The following is a 23,543-nucleotide window of genomic DNA, read 5'->3' on the forward strand; positions in this document are numbered from 1 at the left end:
GTAAACCAAGATTTCAAACTAATGTTTGGCAACCATATTCTATTATAAATTATCTGTTGAGAAAAAATAAATTAAGACAGCAGAGCCTCTTGCATTAAGCGCTTTAAACAGCACTCGGTATTTACCAGGCTACGTCCCCTGCTCTGAACAACAGTCTCCAAGGATTAAGTCTCAGAATCAATGCTCTATTGATTTTACTATCAATGAGCATTATGGCTCACACGACTGGCCATTTTAAGGGAAGATAGCTTCTATTATAACCCACTTTTTAGAATATATACTGTTAAAAGATAAATCACTGCTTTCAATAGTCATTAAGCTCTGTATTTGAAAAATAAAGATATCAATGATTTTTAGGTTTTCAGCTGGAAAATGATCCTACTGAAACTCAGAAGCTTCCCATAATTTTTAAATCTTGATTTTTGAAATTTATAACGTGGTTTAATTAAAAGCAAGTTTCTCATTAAAGTATTTCTTTATAGAAACTTATATTAACTATGAAAGACAGTTAATCCGTGTGCATCAAGAACTACATTCACAATTAATTACAAAGCATTCTTTTGGCAACCTATATTAATTATAAATCTATGTAAGGAAAAAAAACCCCAAGCTGAAAATATATATCTGCAGTATTTTCCCCTAAAACATATGCACACAAAATAAGGTAAATTTTTTACACATGAGTATGCCTACCAGTTACCTCTGAAATGTAGCGGTCAACAAGCTGCAAAAACCCCAAAGCACTCGTACAAAACAAAAAGACAAAAACAAATCCCCACTTAGAAGTATGTTGAATATTTACTTTAAAACTCAGGATTCTATACAAGACTTGTTAGTCTTCTAAATAACAAGTAACAAATTGCAAGACTATTAAAATTTCTTTCTTCTGTAAAATTTCACAAAACAGTTTTTAGAACTCTTGTGAATCAATTACATTGCAAGAAAAAAATCCATTAACTGTAGTAACTAATTACAGTATCACCTATTTCAATATAATTACAATTTACTTTTCCCTTTAAGAGAGCCACTCCATTTCATATTTTAAATTATTTCAGAGATCTGATATCATTTATATACTATAACCTTGAATTAATGAGATCTCTTCTGAACTACGGGAAGACTGCACTGGTACTTTTTATTTTGGGGGTGCCTTTTTTCCTCAAGCTGTCAAAGAATTCCAGTGCGGCATCAGTTAGCACAATTTATACCTATGAATACAGACATTTAATTATAATGAGAACTAAAATAAACACCTTTCTTACTCTAAACAAGTATATCTTGATTCCTTTACAAATGCTTGCTGTAATCAAGTCCACATTGTTACAGAGGATGGGCCTGGTAAGTAATACAAGATCCTTAAAATGGTAACAAACAATGAAAATAAAATCTAAGATTTTTGCCTAATTACAATTACCAGAAGTGCATAAGACTATCTATTTTTTCATAAATTAAAATAGTCAAAGGCTAATAAATTGATTTAACAATAAATGCATCTATCTCTACATACTCTAATGATAAACTTTGTAGAATTTTACACTCTAGTAAAATACACAGTGTGTACACAAAACAAAAATTTGTGTTCTGCTGCATGGATGTTTAATGTTAAACAGTGCTACATTAAACAAAGCTGCACATACATTTACTGTTAGAATACTTGAATGTTTTGATTATGTATCACTCCAAGTGTGATGACAAAAGTACTAACACGTAATACTACTACATTCTGTAGTACTACTAATGATATTAGTGTACCTCACAAGCAACTATAACTTTCTCGAAAAAGTAAACCACATTTTAAAGCCCTGTACTGTAACTGTCAGTAGACAAAATATAACATTTTAAGAAAGGCTTCTGCCACCAGATAAAGTAAAAATACACTGATGGTTTTAGAAAAAGAATTACATGTAGCTGGCCAACAGATCCACCTTTTTAGAACACTGTTTCTCTACTCACACAAACAACACCTTTGACGTTCGCCAAGATGCGGAGAAGAGGTTTTATTGTTTCAAAGTGCGTTCATCACTCTCTCATACAGCGTAAGACCTTATTCCTGCCTTTGCTGCTTCCAGTGTCTGTGCACACAGGACCAATGCTGCATTACATCACTTTGGAGATGAACAGTGAGAGGCAGGTACAGCTAACTTCACTACAGAAGCAGAAGCCTGCAGCTCACTCTTCTCTCAGCAGTGGAAACCCATGTTCCAAATCATTTAGGTGCCTAATTGTGAATTCACAGCTCAACTGCCAGAATTTCTCACCAACCTGTAAGAAGTAGAACTAATTTCCATCTCATCCTCATCAGGTCTTCAGGTCAGGTTTAAAAAAAAACCCTCAAGAAAACAAACACCCAGAGAAATCTGGCAGAAAGCCTTGTTACAGTGTCTCTGGAATGAGTATAAAACTGTGTTAATAAGCCCTGAGAGACCAAAGGTGCACAGTTTTTCCCCAGTGCATGGGCATCACAATAAACTTCGAGCCTCTTCAACTAGGTCCATCACCTCACATAATGCAAAGGCAAATATCAACAACTAAAGTAGAAAGATTCCAAAAAACAACAACTCCCCACTTCCCTTTGATGTAGAGTTGCAAGAAATCCTCGAATTACCTTACAAGAGAAACTGTACTACAGGGAGAGCAGCTCCTACCACACTAACTTAAGACTTGTATTAGAGACGTGCTACAACAGCGCCTTCCAGGACACAGGACAGGCCACCCTCTGCTTACGAGCTCAAAAGGGTTTATCATTAGACTGCAATAAACCGAACAACAAAGGTTTTCTCAGAGCAATAAGACCAGATAGTTCTGCTCAACATGTTATTTCTAAACTCAGTATATTGTTTCCAGAAAATTCTCTGAAAGCAACACTATTTAATCCACTACATTTATATTTATTAAACCATAGAATCAGTATCAACCATGTATCAACATGGTGCAAGAAAAATATGACATTGTCTATGTACAAAATAAGTTACTGACAATTAAATCAATCTAAGTTAGAACAATCTACTGCTACTTTAACTTCTCATTTATAATCACTGCTGCACTTATTAAGAGTAGTTGGGTACATTAGTCACGCTCGTAACGTATGCAAGGTTTAAACCACAACTTTTACAAACTACTGCATCACAGTTCCATGCAAAAAGCTTCTATTACAGCTGCAAGGAAATTCCTACAAGTTCCATGATGGAGCTAAATTCCAGAGAGGCAATATCCCAAAGTGTACGTAAACAATGTTACAAACGAAAAGTTGGGAAGATTTGAGGGATAACTCACTTCAAGTAGCCTGAAATCACTTACCTAACGTGTTGTGTTTTTTTAAACTTTCCTGAAGTGTAACTTCACAATGAAATTCTCTTTAGAGGGATGAAATAAAAAAAATACAAATTTCCAAAAGTGCTTCTATGAAGTACATTTTCATGACATTTGAAGAGGGGATTAACAAAGTATATAATCTGTAGTATAAACCCTGGACTCCTGCCAAGACATCTACAAAGCCAAAATCCCTCCAAGAAACGTCTCATAAAACTCTGGTTGAAGGCTTGTAAGCGGAATGATGATTTACTAAAACTCCAACCCAAAAGCAAAACTCCTTTTATATGTCAGTTCTCCTGGTAATCACTGGTTGAAATGCCGATTTGTTTTAAAAAAAAAAAGTTCAAAATAGTCTTCCAGAAAGCCGATTAGCCCCAGGTTTTCAGTTCTTTATCCTATCCCTTTCAGGTTCTGTTGGAACTGCTCCTGAAGTAGCAAGGACAACTAGCATTTATTAAAAAAATATGCTACATACAACAAAGTTTATAATATTAGAGATAATACATCTGAAAGAAAAAATCCCTATGAACTAAGCAACAGAAAACAATGCTGAAGATGATATACACTGGAAAAAAACCCCTAAATATCATGCAACAAACCTTGTATTGACACAGGGAGGTATGACTGACAGTTGAACAGTTGGCCAATATTTTTAACCACAGTTTTTAATAAAATAAGCAATGATAATTGGCACAACTGAGAAAAAAAAACTGTTAAGAGATTTAAAAAATTGCTTGAAATAACAGTTGGCTTTTAAAATTCTTTCAAATACTAGTTTTAAAGGAGAAAAAAAGTCTATCATGGAAAACTACCACCTTTCCCTTTAAGCCACATACAATCTTTAATTAAACATCTACCTAGGAATTACAAACTCGAATTATGAAAAAAAAAAAAAATCATCTGATGTGTTACAATTAAGTCAAATAGGACTTGAATACAGCATTGGTATGAATGCTTTATTTAAGAACCTGTGCAATTTAACTTACGTCTGCCTCCTTTCTTCATCCTTTAAAACCTCATAGATGGCCACCAACTAAAACAGACAAAAAAAGAAAACAAACACACAGAAAGACTTTATGTTATGCTTGAATTTATAAAGTTTGAATAGTAGTATCATATTTACATCTGCCAACGAATGATCTCTGCCAATTTTCACTTTTCGCTACAAGACTAAGAAGCAAACCCAATATGCAAAACAAACAGTGACATATTGATATACAACGTGTCATCAGACACAAACAAGCAACTCCTGCACAAGAATTTGTCCCCTCCTCACATCTGTCAAACTGAGTCTTGTTTCAGTTATATCTTAAAATTAGGTATCACTTGTTTCATCCTAAAGAGCTTAGTGAAATTAAGTAGGCTGTATTTAGTCATCAGAGCTACATTACAAAGCCATGTTGTTTCTATAAAGATTCAAAGACTGAAAATTAAATAATTAAAACAAATAATTTTCATTAAATTATGCCTACCTAGGTCTTGTGTTGAGAATTGATCAGAAATTTTCCACACTGCTTTTGAAGGTGCAAAACATATTTTCCTCCTAATAGTATAAGTATTATGTTCAAATTATTTTTAATATACGGGTAAATACTAAATCCAGGCTATTCAACAAGTTAATTCCAAAAAAGTGTATTTGGTTTTAGCCTAGCTACATCAGGGGAAGTGTAATTCGATGTTTAACTTATTCATTTCAAAGGTGTACCATTATTCTTACTAAAATGACAACACCATAAAAAAATTTTGATTCTATTTGCCCTAAAACTTCTATTGCCACACAATGCACTTACTTGCCTAAACTGTGTTTCCGCATTTTCATCTTTATTCTTATCTGGGTGTAAAACCAGGGAAAGCTTTCGATATGCTTTCCGAATGTCTGCAGATGAAGCATCCTGAAAAAAAGGAAAACAAAGCAATTTGTCAGAAACTGATTCCCTGAACTTTCTTAAGATCTGAAGACAGCCAACCAAGTGCAGGCACTAAGGAAACATACTTTGAGACATCTAACAACCAAAACTGCAAACCACCCCAGCCTAAATGACTTAACAGTCATTCAGTCCAATCCGTCTTTCATTGTAACTCCCTTCATTACCATACAGCCATTACAACGACATTTGCTAATACTTCCAAACACTTTCTTGCTTAAAACCTAAACCAGGCACCTTCTGCACCATTTAAAAGTTCAAATGAAAACTGAAAATTATTGTATCTGCATATCTTCAAGACAGACATAATTTCAGCAAATTATCATGCTCAATTTCCCAAACTCAGGACTTGCTAAGAACTCTTCCCTTATTAATATTTACATGCAATTCACTCCTAATAGGACTTCCATTCAACTTCAGCTTCACTATGTCTAAAGAACTGCATTTTTCTAAAGTAGCTTCAAATTGTGGTCTTGGAGTTATACTGTAGCACTGACATCAATCTATACCTTAACCATTATAAGAACTCCACACATTTTAGGAGAAAAAATAAAACTCAAAATGTAAAATGATGTACCAACTTAGCTGCACAAATCAAGTTTCTGGATTAATGACTGCTATTTAGTACATGCTATAAAGATATCCAGAAACAAAGATATTCAGAGTTGTATTCTATATTATATAGGTGGCACCCTCACCAGAAGATCCACAAAGCATTAAATGTCTGAGGCAACATTTTAGAAATGAACTGTTTATCTGACAATTTTTATTTCTTGATTTTATTTATATTGTTCCCAAGTATAGTCACTCTCTCAAAATTACAGTGTCAATAGGGATTAAAAAAACAACGAAACCCAGATCTGAATTAGCTGTGGAACAGAGCTGAAACAAGATAATAATTAATGCAATACTGTAATTAGTCTGTCAGGCTTTTTATTACAAATCATTATTTTCATTTTAAAATTTTCAGTTTTATAACATCAGGCTATTACAATGCTGTATACAAGTTTGGGCCCAGAGTGAATAATAAAGACTGAATGAGGGGAAGGAGAAAAACAGAGGAAAATGCAGAATTTGAAAAACTCAGCTCTGAAATTATATTTTAAGGCAGTTGGTATTATCCCCTAATACAAGACTGGAGTGTCCATAGTCTCTTGTCTGTCAAAGGAAGGCGCTTTTATTACTCAAAAGAAGATTTTTCCTGAAAAGACCACATATGCATTTTTTAGTTTTTCCGTTTTCAGCAGCTGCTTGTAAGGCATGTGCACACCAAAGCAGAATTCCTCGCTGAAGTACCAGCTTGCTTCCAGCTTGATTACTGCCAATGAGTTGTTTCACATTGCCATTGTTTTATAGGTTTATTTTTAACTTTCAGTTAAGGGGAAGGAAGAGACAGTGACTAAACATCTATTCTAAGCTCAAAGAAACATTAAATTCTTGAGACGTAGACTTAATAGAATTACACGAAATAAATGTGAAAATTCCATGTAAAAATATCTTTTAAAAACTAGGGATTGAGACCATGATAACCTCAACAAATGAGTGCCTCTAGACCATGTACCTGGGATAAACAACCACAGTTTATTACTTTTCTACCACACACTTAGATGCTTGGTATTCTTTTTGGAGCACTCACAAGCTGTCCCACAGTGCTCTTCCAATTACTTCGAACAACAAACAAGCAAAAAAAGTTACATTGTTTTCAGCCGTATCTGAAGAATTTAAACCTTAGTTTTATTTGGGAGCAGCAGGATTATTTGTGTAAAAGATCAAGACAAAAGGTAGTTTATATGTTTGATGCTTAAGCAAAGCAAGAGATCCCAAGACAACTCTGAAATAATCAAGTTGCTTAAATATTTATGTTGCTTCACCTTGAGAAGTTGAATCAAAAATGTATAAATTCACAAAAACAGATTGTTCATCTCAGCTACCAGAAATAATATAGAGATTGTTTTGTTTCCCCTCATCTACCAACCCAGTCAGCCACTTCATAAACAACATGGGCTTGTCTTCAAACAAAATATAATTATTCAAACACTACTGTATCAACTAAAAGACAGGAAATAGTTTACTGGCCATGGTTTTAGCTAAACCATGAAAGTGATCTTTATCACCGTATCAGCTGATTGTAATTAAGCCCCTAAAAGGTTGAAGAGGGTACAATAGTATCAATAGATAATTAAATATGGGATGTTACTGTAAATTATTTCATTACAACTGGCATGTAGGAATTTCTAAAGCAGTAAGCAACCCTTCACAATACCACCCAACACAACACTGGGGAATGTTGTATGTTCCAAACATTTTCCTAATTAATGCTACCTACGGGTAATGTTAGGCATCTTCAGGCAAGGTTCCAGATCCTCTAGGACCTGCCCTCGACAAAAATGGTTGGTTTTTGAGAAAAGCCTCTCATCACTACAGCACTTCCTAGCAATGCAGGACTCTAAGTAAGCTATAAAGAATGATTATTTTCAAACTAATGAAGAAACATCTCCCACCTGAAATCATCTGTTCTAAGGGACCATCATTTATAGCTACCTGGCTCTGTTGGCCACCTTCAGTAACATCTTCAGAAAGGCTGAGCAACAAAACACAGAGTTAAGAGTCAGTGTTTTCTGCAGACTAAGACATTATTTTACATATTAGGGCAGAAGTCCAAAGACTACAGAAAGCCATGATCACACTAAAGTTTTGTTTGTTTTAAAGAAAAAGCTCAGGGAACATGTTGGATGGCTTTGTTTTAAAATTTAGAAACCTTGATCTCAGTTACATCTAGGGAGGGAAAAATAAAACCTGTATTAGGCACCTCAGTTAACAGCAGAAGGAGCTGGTATTGTTACAGACAGCAAGTGCATTCACTGATTTCTCCAACACTGCTTCAGGTTGGCAGATTTTGCCACCAATTAAGGCAAATGAGCCTGTCACAGTGTCTCCCTCATGTGGATACAAACATCTCACTAATCACCCTATTTCATATACCTATCCTTCCAAAGCAATATCATGCCATCATATTTCCAAGGTTAAACATCTCTTTGTTTTGGGCTAGAATTACTTCTCATAAATACCAAACTGCAAGTCTATATTTAGGTAGGCCACAGTCTGGCCTCTTATGCATGCAAATATGTAAGTATTCATGTGGGAATTTTTAAATTCCTAACATTCTATTGAACAGTCAGAGTATCCATGTGTCTAGTTACATGACCTCTAGGTAGAAGTTAAAAGTTCAATCTTCTACATTTTTTCACATAATCCCCTACACCACAAACCAGTGTTTTAAGACACAAAGTTACCATTTGAAGGAATCAACAGAATGTTAAAAGTTAAACACATTTCTTAAAGTTCTCTGTTGGACTTATAGATTTTTGCCTCAAGGACAATACATGTCATATTCAAAGGGTGGGGGAGAAGAGGAAACATTCTTCTCACTATTTATGACATCTACTTTTGGCAGCTTGTTTAATTCAGACAATGAAAAATACATTACTAAATTTTATTTTACTCAGCATCCTTTTCATACTCTCTGGTCTTACCAAGATAAGTTCTATCATTACACTACAAATACATACACAGAAACACAGAAAGGATTTTTTTCCCCCCCCCCCCCCAAAAAAAAAAAAAAATCTAAATAGCCATTTGCCTTCCATTCTTTTAAAATTAAATTATTGCTGAAAATGCACAAAGATTCAAATCTGGTCTCCTCCTCTGCCTATACAAATTCAGATTCCCACTACAGACTTCACTTCCATCTTTACAATAAACAGAATAACTGGTGTTGTACACAGTACAAGTATACTGTTCCACTGCCTTCTATTCCTAATGTAACTATGATTACTAATGAAGCTAAAAAAGAAGCCTCATTGTGGTCCCAAGACAATTTTGGTGAACACATAACATATCAGATATTGCCATAGGCAAACAGTGATTAGGTCAAGGGGAAAAAAATAATCAATGTCTACATAGTTTTCACTTACCAACATACACAATTCAAAATCTAAATTGTTCCCTTGAGTGCAATGCAGTTATACAACAAGACTTAGTTACTTACAATTTAGCAACTGCTTCTAATGCAGTAAATGTGCTCAATTCATCTTGGGTTTTAAATATGCCTGCCAATGTCTTCAAATAGGTGGCAGTATCTTTATTAGCAATGGGAAGGCACGTGGTCCAGGAAACAAGTCTGCAGATAGAAATCACATTTCTACTCACTTGCAGTTTGTCCAATCACTAGTTAATGGGTGAAAGGAGAAAGACATCAGTGCACCTATTTCATCGCAGTGCTGCTGAATGCCGGTGTAGAATTTCCCACAGCCACGTTACTGAAGCTATATTGCAAAAAGTGACAGTTGTATAGAGCACCAGCTTACTATTTCAAGTGCAAACCTGTAACTTCAGTGCAGGCAGGCCCTCATGAGGCCTTCTTTAGCCTTCCCAAATTATAAATCAAAGTTATATAACTCTTGTGTTTGGATTTATTTTTTTTTTTAGCATTCAAATGTATATTTCTTCAACAAAACTATTTCATTCAGTACTTTTGTGTAGAAGAAGGGGTATAAGCCACTACTTTCCTTCTGGTAACCATCGGGCATACAAGTTGAAGAAGAATGGTACAGAAAAAGAAACAGAAAGTAATCTTTGCAAATTCACCATCACATATTTTTCTTCCGTGATTTGAAACTGCAGGATGCACAGGCTGTCCCACAGAATTCACAAACAAGCAGGGGCAGATACTAGACAGAAGCTGCCACCATCTATTAAACACTGTGTCAACACTGCTACTTTCTACCTGTTTGTCTTCATGAGAAGTCCACAGAAAACTAATATCCCTAAGTGTTAGAGAACAAGCAAACATGACTGTAGGTCAACAATTAAATATCCCCTGTCCTCATTCCTTAAGCAGCATCAAGGAACTCCATGTGATCCCCTCCTTTGTGTGTCATTCTCACATGGGGACAGAACAGTGACCACTGTTGCTCCACAACCCTTCTCTAGGTAATTCTTAGGATGGAGACCATATGGTGGTGACCCTTCTTCCAGCCTGATTCTTCCCCTCGCGCTGGTTCAGCAGAGGCTGACACACACCTCTGCAATACCACTCCCGGATTCGCTTCACACATATTCACTTCAACCTGGTCCTAATTTAATCTCCCACGATCAGATTAGTTCCAAGAAGTACACCTGAGTTTGCCAAGTCTGCACTTGGAAAAACATTTATGAGGGAAATAGAATCTTGTAGAAAATTCCAGAGGTGGGAAGGACCTGCTGGCAATCCTGAAGAATATATATAGGTTATACAGATATATGTATAAAAGACTCTAGGAAAGGAAAACAAGTGTCTCCCAGAAGACCAAGCATTATCTGTGAACTTTCATAGTTAATAGATACCAGCTGAGTTTTGGCTTAAATTTCTCGCTGCATAACCTTTGTTCAATGACCCTTTATTTTATCCAACTTCTTTCTAAGACACTCATCTTTTCCAGGGATGTAAAATGAGTTAAACTCAAATTTGCTGCTTGTCTACAGATGAATGCCCTGAACATACGCAGGCAGGAGGAGAGATCTGCTCTGCTGCAAACCCAGCCATGTGTCTCACAACATTCCATTGATTTAAACTGAATAACAGCACAGCAGGGAAATACATAGGAACTAAAAATAATGCTAAAAAGGTGTTTTAATGCTTTTTTATTTGCTAAGTTTTAAAGCAAGTCATGAAATGAAAATGAATACAAACCAGTACAATGTATTCCTGTGAGCTTCTGATAACTGGCACAATCCCTTCCCTGGCATGTTTGTTTCCAGGGGAGTGTGTCAAATGAAAGACGACTCTTTTCAGTCTAGCATGCCAAATGAATGAAAATTCTGCTGCCTCATGCTTGAGAAACCAAAAAAAGTGTTCTCCTCAGCACATGTGCACAATTACATGGGCTTAGGTTTTCTTGACCAATTTGAACAACAGTATTTATACATAATTTTTTTCTTCATTGAAACTATTTCATGCTTTAACATTTTTTTCAGAAACTGATTACTTAGGAAAAATTAGATTGCCAAGAGAACACTGTCACGTACAACCATAAGTTATGTTTTAACATAAGCTTTGTCTCTGAGATGCAGAGAACACTCTTCAACTCTCAAAATTTTTAAAATTACTCTCCAAAATCACAATGGATAGAACCTGTGAAACAACAGCTGAGGACATTACTCAAGCCAACACTAACTAATTCAAAATCCTGCCTACTGTTATATTTTATTTCCACTTAGTTTTCTATTCTGGTAGTTCAAAAGGAAGGAATAAGTAGAGTTTTTTATTTATTTCACATCTTTTTCCACAAACACTATTACATATTTATTTTTATTCTATTTCATATATGTAATTTATTGTTTACATATTTACATGTGTTATATATTTTTATAATATAGTTATATATATTTATATATATATATCTGTATGTATTACTTTATAGGCTTAAGAAAGTTGTTTCTAGGGAGTTATCTTAAAAATCTGCCTATTGTATCAGAGAGTTCCAGTCTACCACTCTCAGATAAAAACATCACCTACAAAACTCCCAATCCCGTGCAACATATTCACAGGAACTAAATTGCTACAAAGAAAGACCACTGCTCTTACAGTCCACGTTGGCAGAGAAAGCAAAATGTAGAGTCTCCTACAGTGCATTTCTTGCTCCACACTTTTGCTGCTGGATAACACAGCCTCTGGATTTACAAGAGAGGCGACACTATACCCAAGGACAGCTGCGTGCAGTCCACACTCACCACTGTGGAGCACCAGCATAAGGCAGCAAAAATTTTGGGGTGTTGGATCAGACAAGTTCTGACCCTTTCCACAGCGTAATGCCAAAAATATACTATTTTATTGTTTATATAGTTTTCTTGCTACGCTTCTGCTTTAGAATGTTTCCAACTTCTTTTCAAAGGGTAAGGAATTAAAGGCAATTAGAAAATCAGCAAGGCTATATCCATACCAGACCTTTACCCCTTCCTCCTCCTGCTATTCCTGTTCTCATTCCATGCTTCCACCAGAACCAACGTTACTGACTCACATGCTCTGACACAGCAAGCCATCTTTTCAAACAACTGCTTCCTAGAGCTCAGTTTAAGGGTAGTTTTTGGAGTGAGATTTCTAATGACCACAGATTTAGGTCTTAACAAAAACCAAATATCTAAATAAATAAGTAAACTAAAGCCCCCCAAAATTGCTTGAGCTACTAATTACTGAATTCCTGTGTCACCTGAATGGCTACTGTCACTTCTGTGACTACATCTTTAATTGCTAAAACTTTTCATATTTTTTAAAAGTGTTTATTACTGTCCCTTGTGACATCCAAAAAATGAGGAAAGGGCACTCGAGACAGGATATAGGACGTATAACTGAATATATTATAAGGCCATACAAGAAGCCAACAGAGCACAATTACCTCCAGCACAGAAGTTTTCAAAAATCTACCTGTTATCTTATGCATCAACACAACATTTACAGGGTGAATAATCCCCACAGGCATCAACTTCCAGAATAAACATTAACTATTTATTAGCAACTTCCTCAGCCCTATCAGCAGCTAAAGACACCAATATATATGCCCATACACCCACACACATCCACCTTATATATTTTTATACATATACACATGCTAATTTCAAAACAAGGTGTAAACAAGCTCACCTTTCCAGTAGCACTTAATACTTATACAATGCCTTAATTTATATTTGTAATTACTGCTTAACTTCCTAAAATATTTTAAGAACACAGTTAAATAAGCTTGGAAAGAATAGAGTGATTGTTTTTATATGTGACTTAAGTAATGTTTTTAATGTACAACCTTTTTTTAAAGAAATTACAAAAACATGGGTATCACAAAGCTTCTCTTACAGGTGCAAGACAAAGTGGAAATAAATAATACCTTAAATAGTTAAAGGCTCTAACTGTCAAAAATGAAAAGGTGTATCAAACAGAATTTTATGGGGTTTGCCCCAAGACCACACAATATTTTAGCCAGCAAGCTGAATTATAGAATCCTGTTTAATCTGGTCGTTAACACTAACCTGGAAAACTTACAAGATGCAGTCAAAGAGAACTAGAATTTTAAAAGATCTGGACAAAATGGAGAACTGCTCTAAGAAAAATATGACATTATTTCCTAAGTGAAAGACTAATGGTCTACATCTGGACAGAATTCATCAACTACACAAACACAGGATAGAAAAAAGCATTTAGGCAGAAACAATCAGTAAATCACAAGCTGAGCATGAGTCAGTGGCATGGTGCTGCCTCTCCGTGCAGCACAGCGCCGTGACACGAGCAGTGTGGCAGCGAGCGGCCGTGCCATGTCACACAGCAATTGTGAGAGCTCAGCAGATTGCCTGGCCAGTTCAAACAATGCGACTAGAGAGAGCTATAAGCCTGCTCAGATAAGAAACAAAAAAAAAAAAAAAATCTTACTAATAGGGGGTCTAGGAGAAAAAAAAACAGTGACTTGTTCAGAGAAACTGAAAGAACGAGAGTAACTCAAGCCTAAAGAAAAGGCAGCTGACACCAGGACATAACATCTTCAAATATGTAAAAGGTAGTTTTAAAGAAAAACTTGAATAATTGCCCTGTCTGATCTACCAGGGCTAAGCACTATCAGTTAGATAGCAGCACAGGAAGATCCAAGTTAGATACCAGGAAAACCTCCTAGAAGCATCACTAGCATATCAGTGGAACAGATTGATGAAGTCTCCTTTACAAGCAGGTCTTGCATACATATATCAGGTGTGACTTAGATTTAACCAGCTCTGTCACAGCAGGGTACAGTAGGTCACTAACATTCCTATATTTTAGAATTTAAATATTCTTTTGATGACCAATTTAATAATTACTCTCAAAATATTCCAACTGGATTTACTGCATCTGTTTATGTAGTTTAAAAGGTCCTGGCTGAAAGACAGTATTCTTGTCACACTGAAGGTGACAGATGCTCATGCTGGAAGAAAGAGTAGACGAGATTTTCACAAAACCTAAAAGGGCTTCGAAAGGAGTGGCAAGTATAAAGGGGTAGCAGGAAACACCTCTTTGCTATGAAGTCCCGTGGGCCCTTGCTCCATGACTTGGACTGCTAGGCATTGGGCTTATTTTTCCTATTACACAGTAGTTGCTCTGACATAAGAAAGTCATCTTGCAGTAGGTGATCACTAATAAGGCATCCACATAATTTGAGTTTAGAATACTTTCTCCATCCGTTATCAGCTTTAACCTTGAAAGATGGTAATATAAAGCAGATATGATCAGCAAGGTTCCTTGACAATGTCAAATGACAATAAGGGCTAAACTGAACACGAAAAGCAGGCAGAAACTTTTACAACTACAACTTTTTTTAAATTAAACTATTCCCTTAAAAATGTATTTGGTTTATTATAAATAAATACTTAATGCCTGCAACAAAACCACCTAAATGAGAATATGGTAGAGCCACTGCAGTAAACCATATCCACGCACAGCAGTTAAGACAGAAAGCAGGAGCACCTCTCTCAAAATCATATACATATTATATATGTTTACAATATATTTATACACTTCCATTGAATATATTTTGTATCTGCTTCCACCCTCCTTTTCCTATTGTTTACCTAGCTTCTGTACCATGCTATGATATTTCTGAAGGGCTCATTTTGTAGAAGCAATGTTATTTTCCTTAGGTAAAGGACATTCAGAAATAGCCCTGTTCACTGAACTTGAGCTGTGAGATCTAAGTGTACCTGAGCCTGCAGTCTTTAATTTCTTTGTCCTTCTAGAGCCTGAAAAAAGACATGAAGCATTTACTGAGATCGAGAAGGTTTTCATCTCCCTGCTACAAAATTCACATTGTTAAGCTTGAATAAATTCTTAATACCTTTCTCCAGAAAATAACCAGTTAAATGAAAGGCATAAAAAAATATAATCTCATGTATGAGGTGCTTATGTTTTCCATGAACAAAACCATATTAGGGAAATGTCACTCTCCTCCTCCCACAAAATGTTCCACCTTTTATTTTTGGCATATAGAGCAGAAAATGTCTACGAATCTTGAAATCTTAAAAAACCACCAAATGTAAGGAGTTATGAGGGAAAATATTTTTTTTTTAAACTTCAAACCCATCTGATCAGAAGAGGCAAAACACTGCATATTTTTAGCCAAAGATGCTGCAGACTATGTTAAGGTAACTTTGAGATTATATGGGATATTAATACCTCTGAAAGCTCTAAAATACATTTATGAATCTGTATATATTTATTCAAAATGTATTTCTATGAGTATTTTTTCAAAAGCATTGCCTTAAATAGCTAGGTTTATAAAAAACTACCAGCATCCAATTCTTTCCTTCGTTATTTAGAATACCTTCTACTGAACTAGTTGGGATTTAGCCCAACCCGTCATGTAGGAGAGTCATATAATGATCCCTTTATACTCATTAACTACCATTTTAATGAGCTATTACTACCTCGGGACCCAGAAGACCTCAGGGAGGTTGTAACATGCCACTACCTATATAGTAATTCACTGCTGAGTTAGTACATAGCCTCCTTGAAAGAATACAGGAATGCCCTCCATCGCTCTCCGTAGTTCACATGCCAGCATCAGCAAAATTTCTGCATGTAGGACACATCCCAGCCTAAAACCTGAAAAGCAGCTCAGTTAAACTCCAATAAGCTTTAATAGATTACTATTGCTATGGCCCACCACTTTGCTAAACCAGTCCTAACAAAATAAACTGAAAGCAGGAACACTGTCAGGCCCCTTCAGTTCACAGCTTGATGGCACAAAACATTGCAAATCTGATCAAGGGCCAGGGCAGAAGGCAGAGGACACCATCATCTCAAAAGACAATTGATAAAATCTGCCAGAATCTGTATGAGTCATAAATTAGGCAGCCGATGTCCAAATGTGCTCGGATTAAGAAATCAAGTTTAGCACTATGAACCATTAATTAGAATTCACACAGACAAATAACTTATAAGCAACTGAAAGCTAAATAAACTTAAAAATTAAAAATCATGTCCATATTTTAAAAGCCACATATATGCAATGACTTGTGATGGAACTGACTTGAAGACAGCCCTTCCCATTCACTAGCAATTTTGTATGGAAAATTGCTATTATGGTCTCTAAAAATGCTTATCTGACATTATTTCTAGTGAGAATGAGCCAAATAATCCTTAAGGAAGATAATTACCTCTCAAGATTTATGGCAGCTGTGGGCAGATACTGTTACACACAGTGGCACGCTGTTCCCTGAATTGCCCTTTATGTTTCTCAAATTAAAATGTTTTAACTGAACCACCCAGGCCGAAGTGAGGGGCAGAAAGATCACTTCCCTGCTTTTCATAAAGCCTCTCCCTGCAAGCACTTACTGCTTTTCTCTTCCAGTACTATATTGGAGGCATCTTTTGCATCAGGGAAGAAGGGGAGTAATTCATGCTGATCCATAAGTTGCCTGTAAGAGCTGAAAGAAGAGCAGAAGACAGACCCTACCCAAACTGGGAAACCCTCCCGATAGGGCATTTCCCTGCAGAAGCAGCCCAAGTAGCAGCTGGGATGAGCTGAGCTTCTGCTCTCACAGCAATATCCACAGCAAGGCTGGAGCTGAACCAGATGCTGTGAAATCGAGACAAATCTAGAAGAGACAGAGGGCAGGTCTGCACAAGGAAGAAGAGCTGAGAAGATGAGCACAAAGGAAACACTTCTCCCAATCTACTTTAAGCGTTCTTCAGTTAGCTGACTGTAACACCCAACAACCTCGTCACAACAAAACACACGTATGTGCCTGCTTCTCTCTTTGTACATAAAAATAATTCAGCAAAAACAAGCCTGTTTTGCTGAGAAGCTAAGTAGCCCATCAGCACAGAGGACTGAGAAAGGCACAATAATAGCTCTTACCCAATATTGCCCCTGAAGTCATGAGTGAAACACAGTAGGAAATACTCCCTGATCCTGAGAGAAAAGTAAGTAAAGGGGCAAATGTAAGGTCAGTTTTTCAGCCACTGATACTAAAAGGCAGCTGTCATCCACCCATAGAGGCCTATTCTCAAGTCTTAACAGCAGAATTGAAACTGGACAACTAAAGAAATCTCTTGCTTCCTCCATCCCCATTTTCCTTTCCCCATCATCAGAAGCAGAAGTAACAGATAAGAGGACTTTTCCTCTGACACCTGTAATTTAAGGATAGCTCCTCAGTCTGGAAGCATTACCCAGCAGGACAGAGAGCAATAGCCAACTGCAGGGACTACAAAGTTGGGTGAGCAGAGCTGATAGCAAGACAAACAGTGCAAAAGGCAACACGACCAAAATAAAGAGGAAAAGTATGCCTTTTTCTATGCTTGTGGAAAAGAAGAATCAGCAGCTGAGTGAGCAGCAATAAAAACTTGGCACAGGTTACATCCCATTAACTGTGCTACCAGAAGTCTTGTTTCAGACAACCGACTGCAGAAGATAGTGGCTATTACCCATTCATTTACCTGCCTCTCAACACGGGATTACAGGATTATCAGCGTCAAAGACAACAGGGAAAGTTGGGAGATAAAACTGGTCCTACTGCCTCAAGTAGAAACACTGGCAAATGTAAAATATTTCAAATGCATAAGCTACAGGAAAAGTTTTGTGATCACAGGACTTAAAAGAAGCAAGGATAAATCCCTAACACGGGTTCTCTCCCAGGTTTTCAAGTTATAAAGTCAAGATTAAAAGAAGGGTCAACATACAAGCAAGAATATAATCAGTAGGTAACTTCTGACACAGGTGGAGAGGAAAGGACTGAGACTGCAAGTCCACAAGCTACTACATAGAAATAAACATTCTGTTACTGACAGTCCTGCGAGCTGCCAAAGCTGCATTTCCTCTGTCTCATAACCCCAGCCATGGAATCTAATCCATAGAAGGTTTTTTTCCCCATCAGATGCAATTTCTTCTTCTCATAACTTGTCTTTCAGGAAAGGAAGAAAACCCAAACACAAAACAGTGGTGGCAGAAACACTGTAAAACTATTTCTGAAAAAACCAGTCACAGTAAGTACTGCTGGACAAAATAAAAGAAATATTTACTGCAGGATGAAGAAACCAGGAAGCAGGAAGAAAGGAAGAAGGGGACTAAAATTAATCTGTTTCCTCGTCTAGCTCCCACCTTTGAATTACTCCCACCCTGAGCCAACTTTAGGCAGATGCCAGCAGTGGAAGCTGTATATCCTGTGGCAATGTTAACAAAGAGCACACTTCTGACAAACAGACCAAAAGGATAAAAATTTTTGGTCAAGTTCCTATTTTTATTCTTTGAATCAGGAGAAAGGGTGCAACTTATTTTTTAAGTAACAAGAGAAGGTATTGTTAAAAAATAACGAGATTGCTAAAAGCTAAGAGATTAATTTGAGCTTAATTCAAGTTTAATTCAATCTAAAATATAAATTTACAGTTTTAAAATTCGGGGATAACAGAAATATGATAAAGATGCTACATACAAAAATGAATATTCTGAACCAGTAAAGGGGTTTGGGGAAGAACTGAGTAGTTCCCTGAAAAGGAACTACAATCTGTCGTCATTACTCCTGCCACCCTGTCTTTATGCAACACAGATGACTGCTTACCCAGCGAGCACCTATTCAGGATTTTTCTCCATGCATTTTTTCATTTGTGGCCTCATCTGGTCTTAGCTGCTTGCTGTTCAAATACGTTTGGAAGCCGTGGTTATTTTTGTTTTGTAGCCCATCACAATGGCATCAGAGTTCACCAATATTATTTACCATTGTAGTATCTTAAGAGACAAGTGTACAGTACTTGCCTTTTTCATATATTGTAAAATGAGGCACAGATTAAGGTAAAATCTCCAGTAATCTCAGATGCTAATTTTATCTCAGATATGATTTTTCCAAGTGCTCAGTATCAAACAACATTTCATACATTCAGGGCACAGACTTTAATCGACTTCAGCTGCAGCTGCAAACCCTCAGCATTTCTGCATATAAGCCCCTAGTATCTCAAATTATGCAACCAGAATTGCAGAGCACTCAAATCAATTAGTCACCACTTGGGAAAAGTTTCGTTTAAACGACTTGCCTAGCATCACACAGGAATTCTGTGGCAGAGAGAGGAACAGAATTCAATCCTCAAGGGCGCTTTTCGTCTGACTAGCTTACCCATGAAACCATTTCCCCTACCCCCCCCTGCAATCTTCTCCCCCACTCTCTACATACCCTCAACATCTACAGGTTAAACAGTTTTTACAGACAACAGTCTCTTTCAATACATAAGCCTGAAGCTGCACTGGGGCCAGATCTCTCCCTGAGCCTGAATAAGTAAAGACCCTGTAGAATATAATGTAGTGAATTAAAAATCATCACAATGAACAAGCACAAAGAAACCAAATTAAGATTTGAGACATTCTGAAAACTGACATTCCCTAATTTTAGAGTATGCAGCTCTGGAAATTTATTACCAGTCTTTTAAAAGTGATATTAAGGTACATGGCTGTTGTACAAAAAGACAGAAACAAGTAAATTCAGAAAGGAAAAAGAAATTTGCATAAGCAATGCAGACCTGCTTCATAATACTAACTCACAAGCAGTGCTTTTCCCCCTCTCTTCAAATAAACCCCAGCTCTCCAAAGCATCATTTTGATTCTAAGAGGCTCCACTAAATTGCAAAACGATCTGGCTAGTTATCAACTTGCCTATTTCAAATTACAAATCTTAACACAAACATAATGTATTATGGATTCTTCCTTAAAACAATAAAAGCGTGAGGTTTCTGTGAGATATGCAATAGTACTGGTGCCTGCACAGAACTAAAAGCCAGCACTTGCTACATCATTGTGGAAGAGCTGGGAGAAATCAGCAAACGGAGGGTGTCAATGAGGAGGGGGAAGGAGACTGCCTGTATTTCAAGCAGATGAGCCCAGGTGCAGACGGACAGGTCTGAAACACAAAGTGTCCAGGCAACTGATGATTCTCTTACAGCAAAGTGTACTTTTTGTCTCCAAAGGCCCAGAAGTATTTACCAAGCACTTTCTGCGAGGCTTATGTATTTTTATCACCTAAGCCAAAGCAGCCCAAGCCCCAGCACCTTGCAGAATCTCTCAAGTACAATGAAAGTAATGAGATTTTAAAAGTAATGGCAGCCACATGAGAAAGTAGTTAAGTGTAAGTAAGTTAAATACTAATTCTGTTATGGTACAGCAAAATTCTTCCTTAATAATGCAGGAGAACTTCCCTACATGAGAGGGTACTCCAGAACCACAAATAGAGATGTCTACTTTCAGACCACAAATTACTGCAACCACTTTTAAACTAAATTACTTGGAATCTTGTTGAAATATAATTTGTGAGGCACATTTTCAGAAGTTATAAATAATCCAGACCTGTTTTGTTTATGTGAATGGCATTGTTAGCATTTATCAATACAAAAAAATACTTGCAATACTTTAGTATCACTTCTATCTCATTTTATCATCACATTTAATGTAAAACATTTGACTAAGAACTGAAAAGCTTTATATGCCCTGGAAGACAAATTCCATCAAGCTGAATAAACATGACTAATTCAAGTCTTTCTTCAAAAAAAAAAAAAAGGAACAAGAATCTAAGTATTTGGAGTCATATTTTGAAACAATATTTCATGTATTTTATATTTGATGTAGTTTTCCCGCACTGTGTAAAAGAAAATATAGAACCACACCACTCCCACATGGGGCAATCAAACTTTGCATGTAATTAAACCAACATTGTTTTAAACACTAAAATTCCAACTCTGCAAGTTTACAGGAATCCTAAGACTCAAGCATGTATTTACATGGGAGTCAAATACAACTAACTACTGCCTAAATACTGGTGGAATTATGCCCTCAGCCTGACAGGCATGCTAAACTTTTATTTCATAATATTATAGATCTCCAATTGGACTCAAAATACCCCTGAGCTGAGAAATTACAGACAAAGATTTTGCTTTCTTTACCAAATGAGTCTCCAGGCATCTTTAATTGAGTCTGAAATTTAGGTGAATACCGATAAAGAACACACAAACAAAAAACTTACTGCTCACTACATTAATAAATTGCATCACAATGAAATTTGAATTCTGAAAGGCTCTCACGGCAAAGGAAAACAAAAACATGAAAAGTTAATTCTATGAGTAATTTTAAGTTCCCCATATTTATTCTGCTCCCACCAAACACTAAAACTAATCATTACACAGTTTTCTGTGATCAGTTTTATCAGTTTTTTTTCCTATTATCATAATCATAATAAAGTAATATAAAATTGTTTAGAAAATCTCCCCACAGAAGGGAAACTTCTGATTATTCTCTACAGTAATTCAGTAGTTTTAATTAGTGAATCTCCTCTATCACTATTAAGAACCAAAATGAACTCCCCAACAGTCTTCAGTTCTGGTAGGGCATTTTTATTTAAAAATGACAAAGTAAAGTACTGCATACAGACAGGGAATTAATTCTTTGTTCAAAATACACATTAGTAGTGAATACAGGAATATGCAAGGAAATTAACTCCATACATTGGTTCCTAATTTGTGCAATTTTATGCCTGTTCTAAGAACTGACTTGTTCCTTCTACCAAACAGGAAGTAACCGTTTGAGATTTGCTCAGCAGTCAAGGATAAATAAAAATGCCATCAACTTTTTTTTTTTAATGTCATCAAAGAACCTCAAAGTTTTAATGATAAAGTTAATATAAAGATATAACTAAGAGACAGTTTCAGGGCAAAAATTATCCCAAGTGTTAGCACAGTAAAAGAAAAAAGCCAAAGGATTTTTAAAAGATCAACATGAATTTACTGACTTTCACAGAGATGAAACCTAGAAATTGAATCCTTTACCAATCTGCATCTCTTTACCAGATAAGGAGAAATAAAAGTAACACACTGCTTCTAGGGAATTGCTACTACTGCCCTGATTAATATAGAAACTATTTTGTACGAACTAGTTACCCTTCAGGAAGCAGGAGTTGCATTATACTCACAGCCTGCTTTTCCCCCTTTTATAAAATGTGATTTCTTGCACACGAGATTTAATGATTGTGTGCTGTCATAAAACATGCACCCCCGAATGAATAAATTGCCCATCAGCTGGATAAGTTTATCTCTAGGGTGAAAAAATCCAAACAAACAAACCAGATTTTTTTAAAGCTACATTTGCTAAAATTCTTGACAATCATCTAGAAGAATAAAATTTATTTTGCACAAATATATGTATTCTTCCCATATCTGACTTTTGGCAATTATGCTGTTCATCCTGGGAAGCAAAACACAGCAGGATTAAAACTACCTTCCTAAGTCAAATTGATTTCAAGTTCCAAATGCTGTGATAATTTTCTTTGTACCTTTCAAATTTCAAATTCCCCTAAACTGAACAGAAGCAGCTGGAAAAGCTTGCACTACCTTTATCTTAAAATTGTATTGCACCACAGTAGCTAAGATTTTCCACTGACAATAAATGCAGCCAACTCATGTAATGAAGTAAAATTTCATTGTTTTCTAACAAATCTTACTGAAAACAGCACTGAGAAGAAACTCATTTCAATACTGTTTTATGCCCCAGGATGAACTAATGATAGTTCATTCATAGATGAACTATCATTCATAGATGAAATGCTACAATCTCACAAGGGCATTTCCAGCAAATGAGTCTCCACTGGCTAAAACGATCATTCTAAACACTGCACAATTTTCAACTCCACTTTCTAACCTTTTCTTTCTACCAACAGACAGAATTTGTGTTCGGTACTTATTTGGTAAGATAAACTTGAATTTTGCCCAGTACGCTCTGGCTGCTGTTACATTAAACCAGCACAGCAACCCATCAATTAGGCTAAGAGATGCCAGCTAAGACTAGAAATAAGGTGCTTAAGTGCTTTTTAAAAATAAGAGTTTTTTTTTAAAATAAGAACAGCATCTGAAACTAAAGTAAATATTTGATAACTCTGGCAAATTTTCACTTATTTTCAACTGTGAGTTTATATAGTACTGCCTATTACAGAACTAGAATAATGCTGACACTGATTAACATATTCAATAATTATGCAAACTTATAATTTGCTTTTTGATATTTTCTTTAATTAGTAACAGGCTGTACATTCAAAAAACTTAACAAACCAAGTTCTCTATTTAGTATCCAATCGAAAATACAACTGCAAAATATTACCTATCTGTATTTTAACAAACAACTTCAATCAAGTTGCTTGCTATCATCTGCATGGATGTTTTTGATACTCATTCAAAATCACTTACATGTCAAAGACACTGCATGAAATTGAAACCTTTACTAATGCCAAGGTTTG

At 36.1% G+C, this 23,543-nt stretch overlaps 1 protein-coding gene across 1 annotated transcript in view; it reads right to left on the reverse strand.

The window, feature by feature from the left end:
- The window catches only part of DNAJC1 (DnaJ heat shock protein family (Hsp40) member C1), a 111,257-nt gene that overhangs the window by 64,360 nt on the left and 23,354 nt on the right, over positions 1–23,543 (reverse strand). The window contains exons 3-4 of the mRNA XM_029961896.1: positions 5,103–5,204; positions 4,299–4,345 (exon numbers count right to left, since the gene is read on the reverse strand). Coding sequence (XP_029817756.1) covers positions 4,299–4,345; positions 5,103–5,204 — 149 coding nt within the window. The remainder of the gene's footprint in view (positions 1–4,298; positions 4,346–5,102; positions 5,205–23,543) is intronic.

The sequence above is a fragment of the Manacus vitellinus genome, unplaced genomic scaffold (genome assembly GCF_001715985.3).
Source record: "Manacus vitellinus isolate BGI_N305 unplaced genomic scaffold, ASM171598v3 scaffold_3_pilon, whole genome shotgun sequence".
Taxonomy (NCBI): domain Eukaryota; kingdom Metazoa; phylum Chordata; class Aves; order Passeriformes; family Pipridae; genus Manacus; species Manacus vitellinus.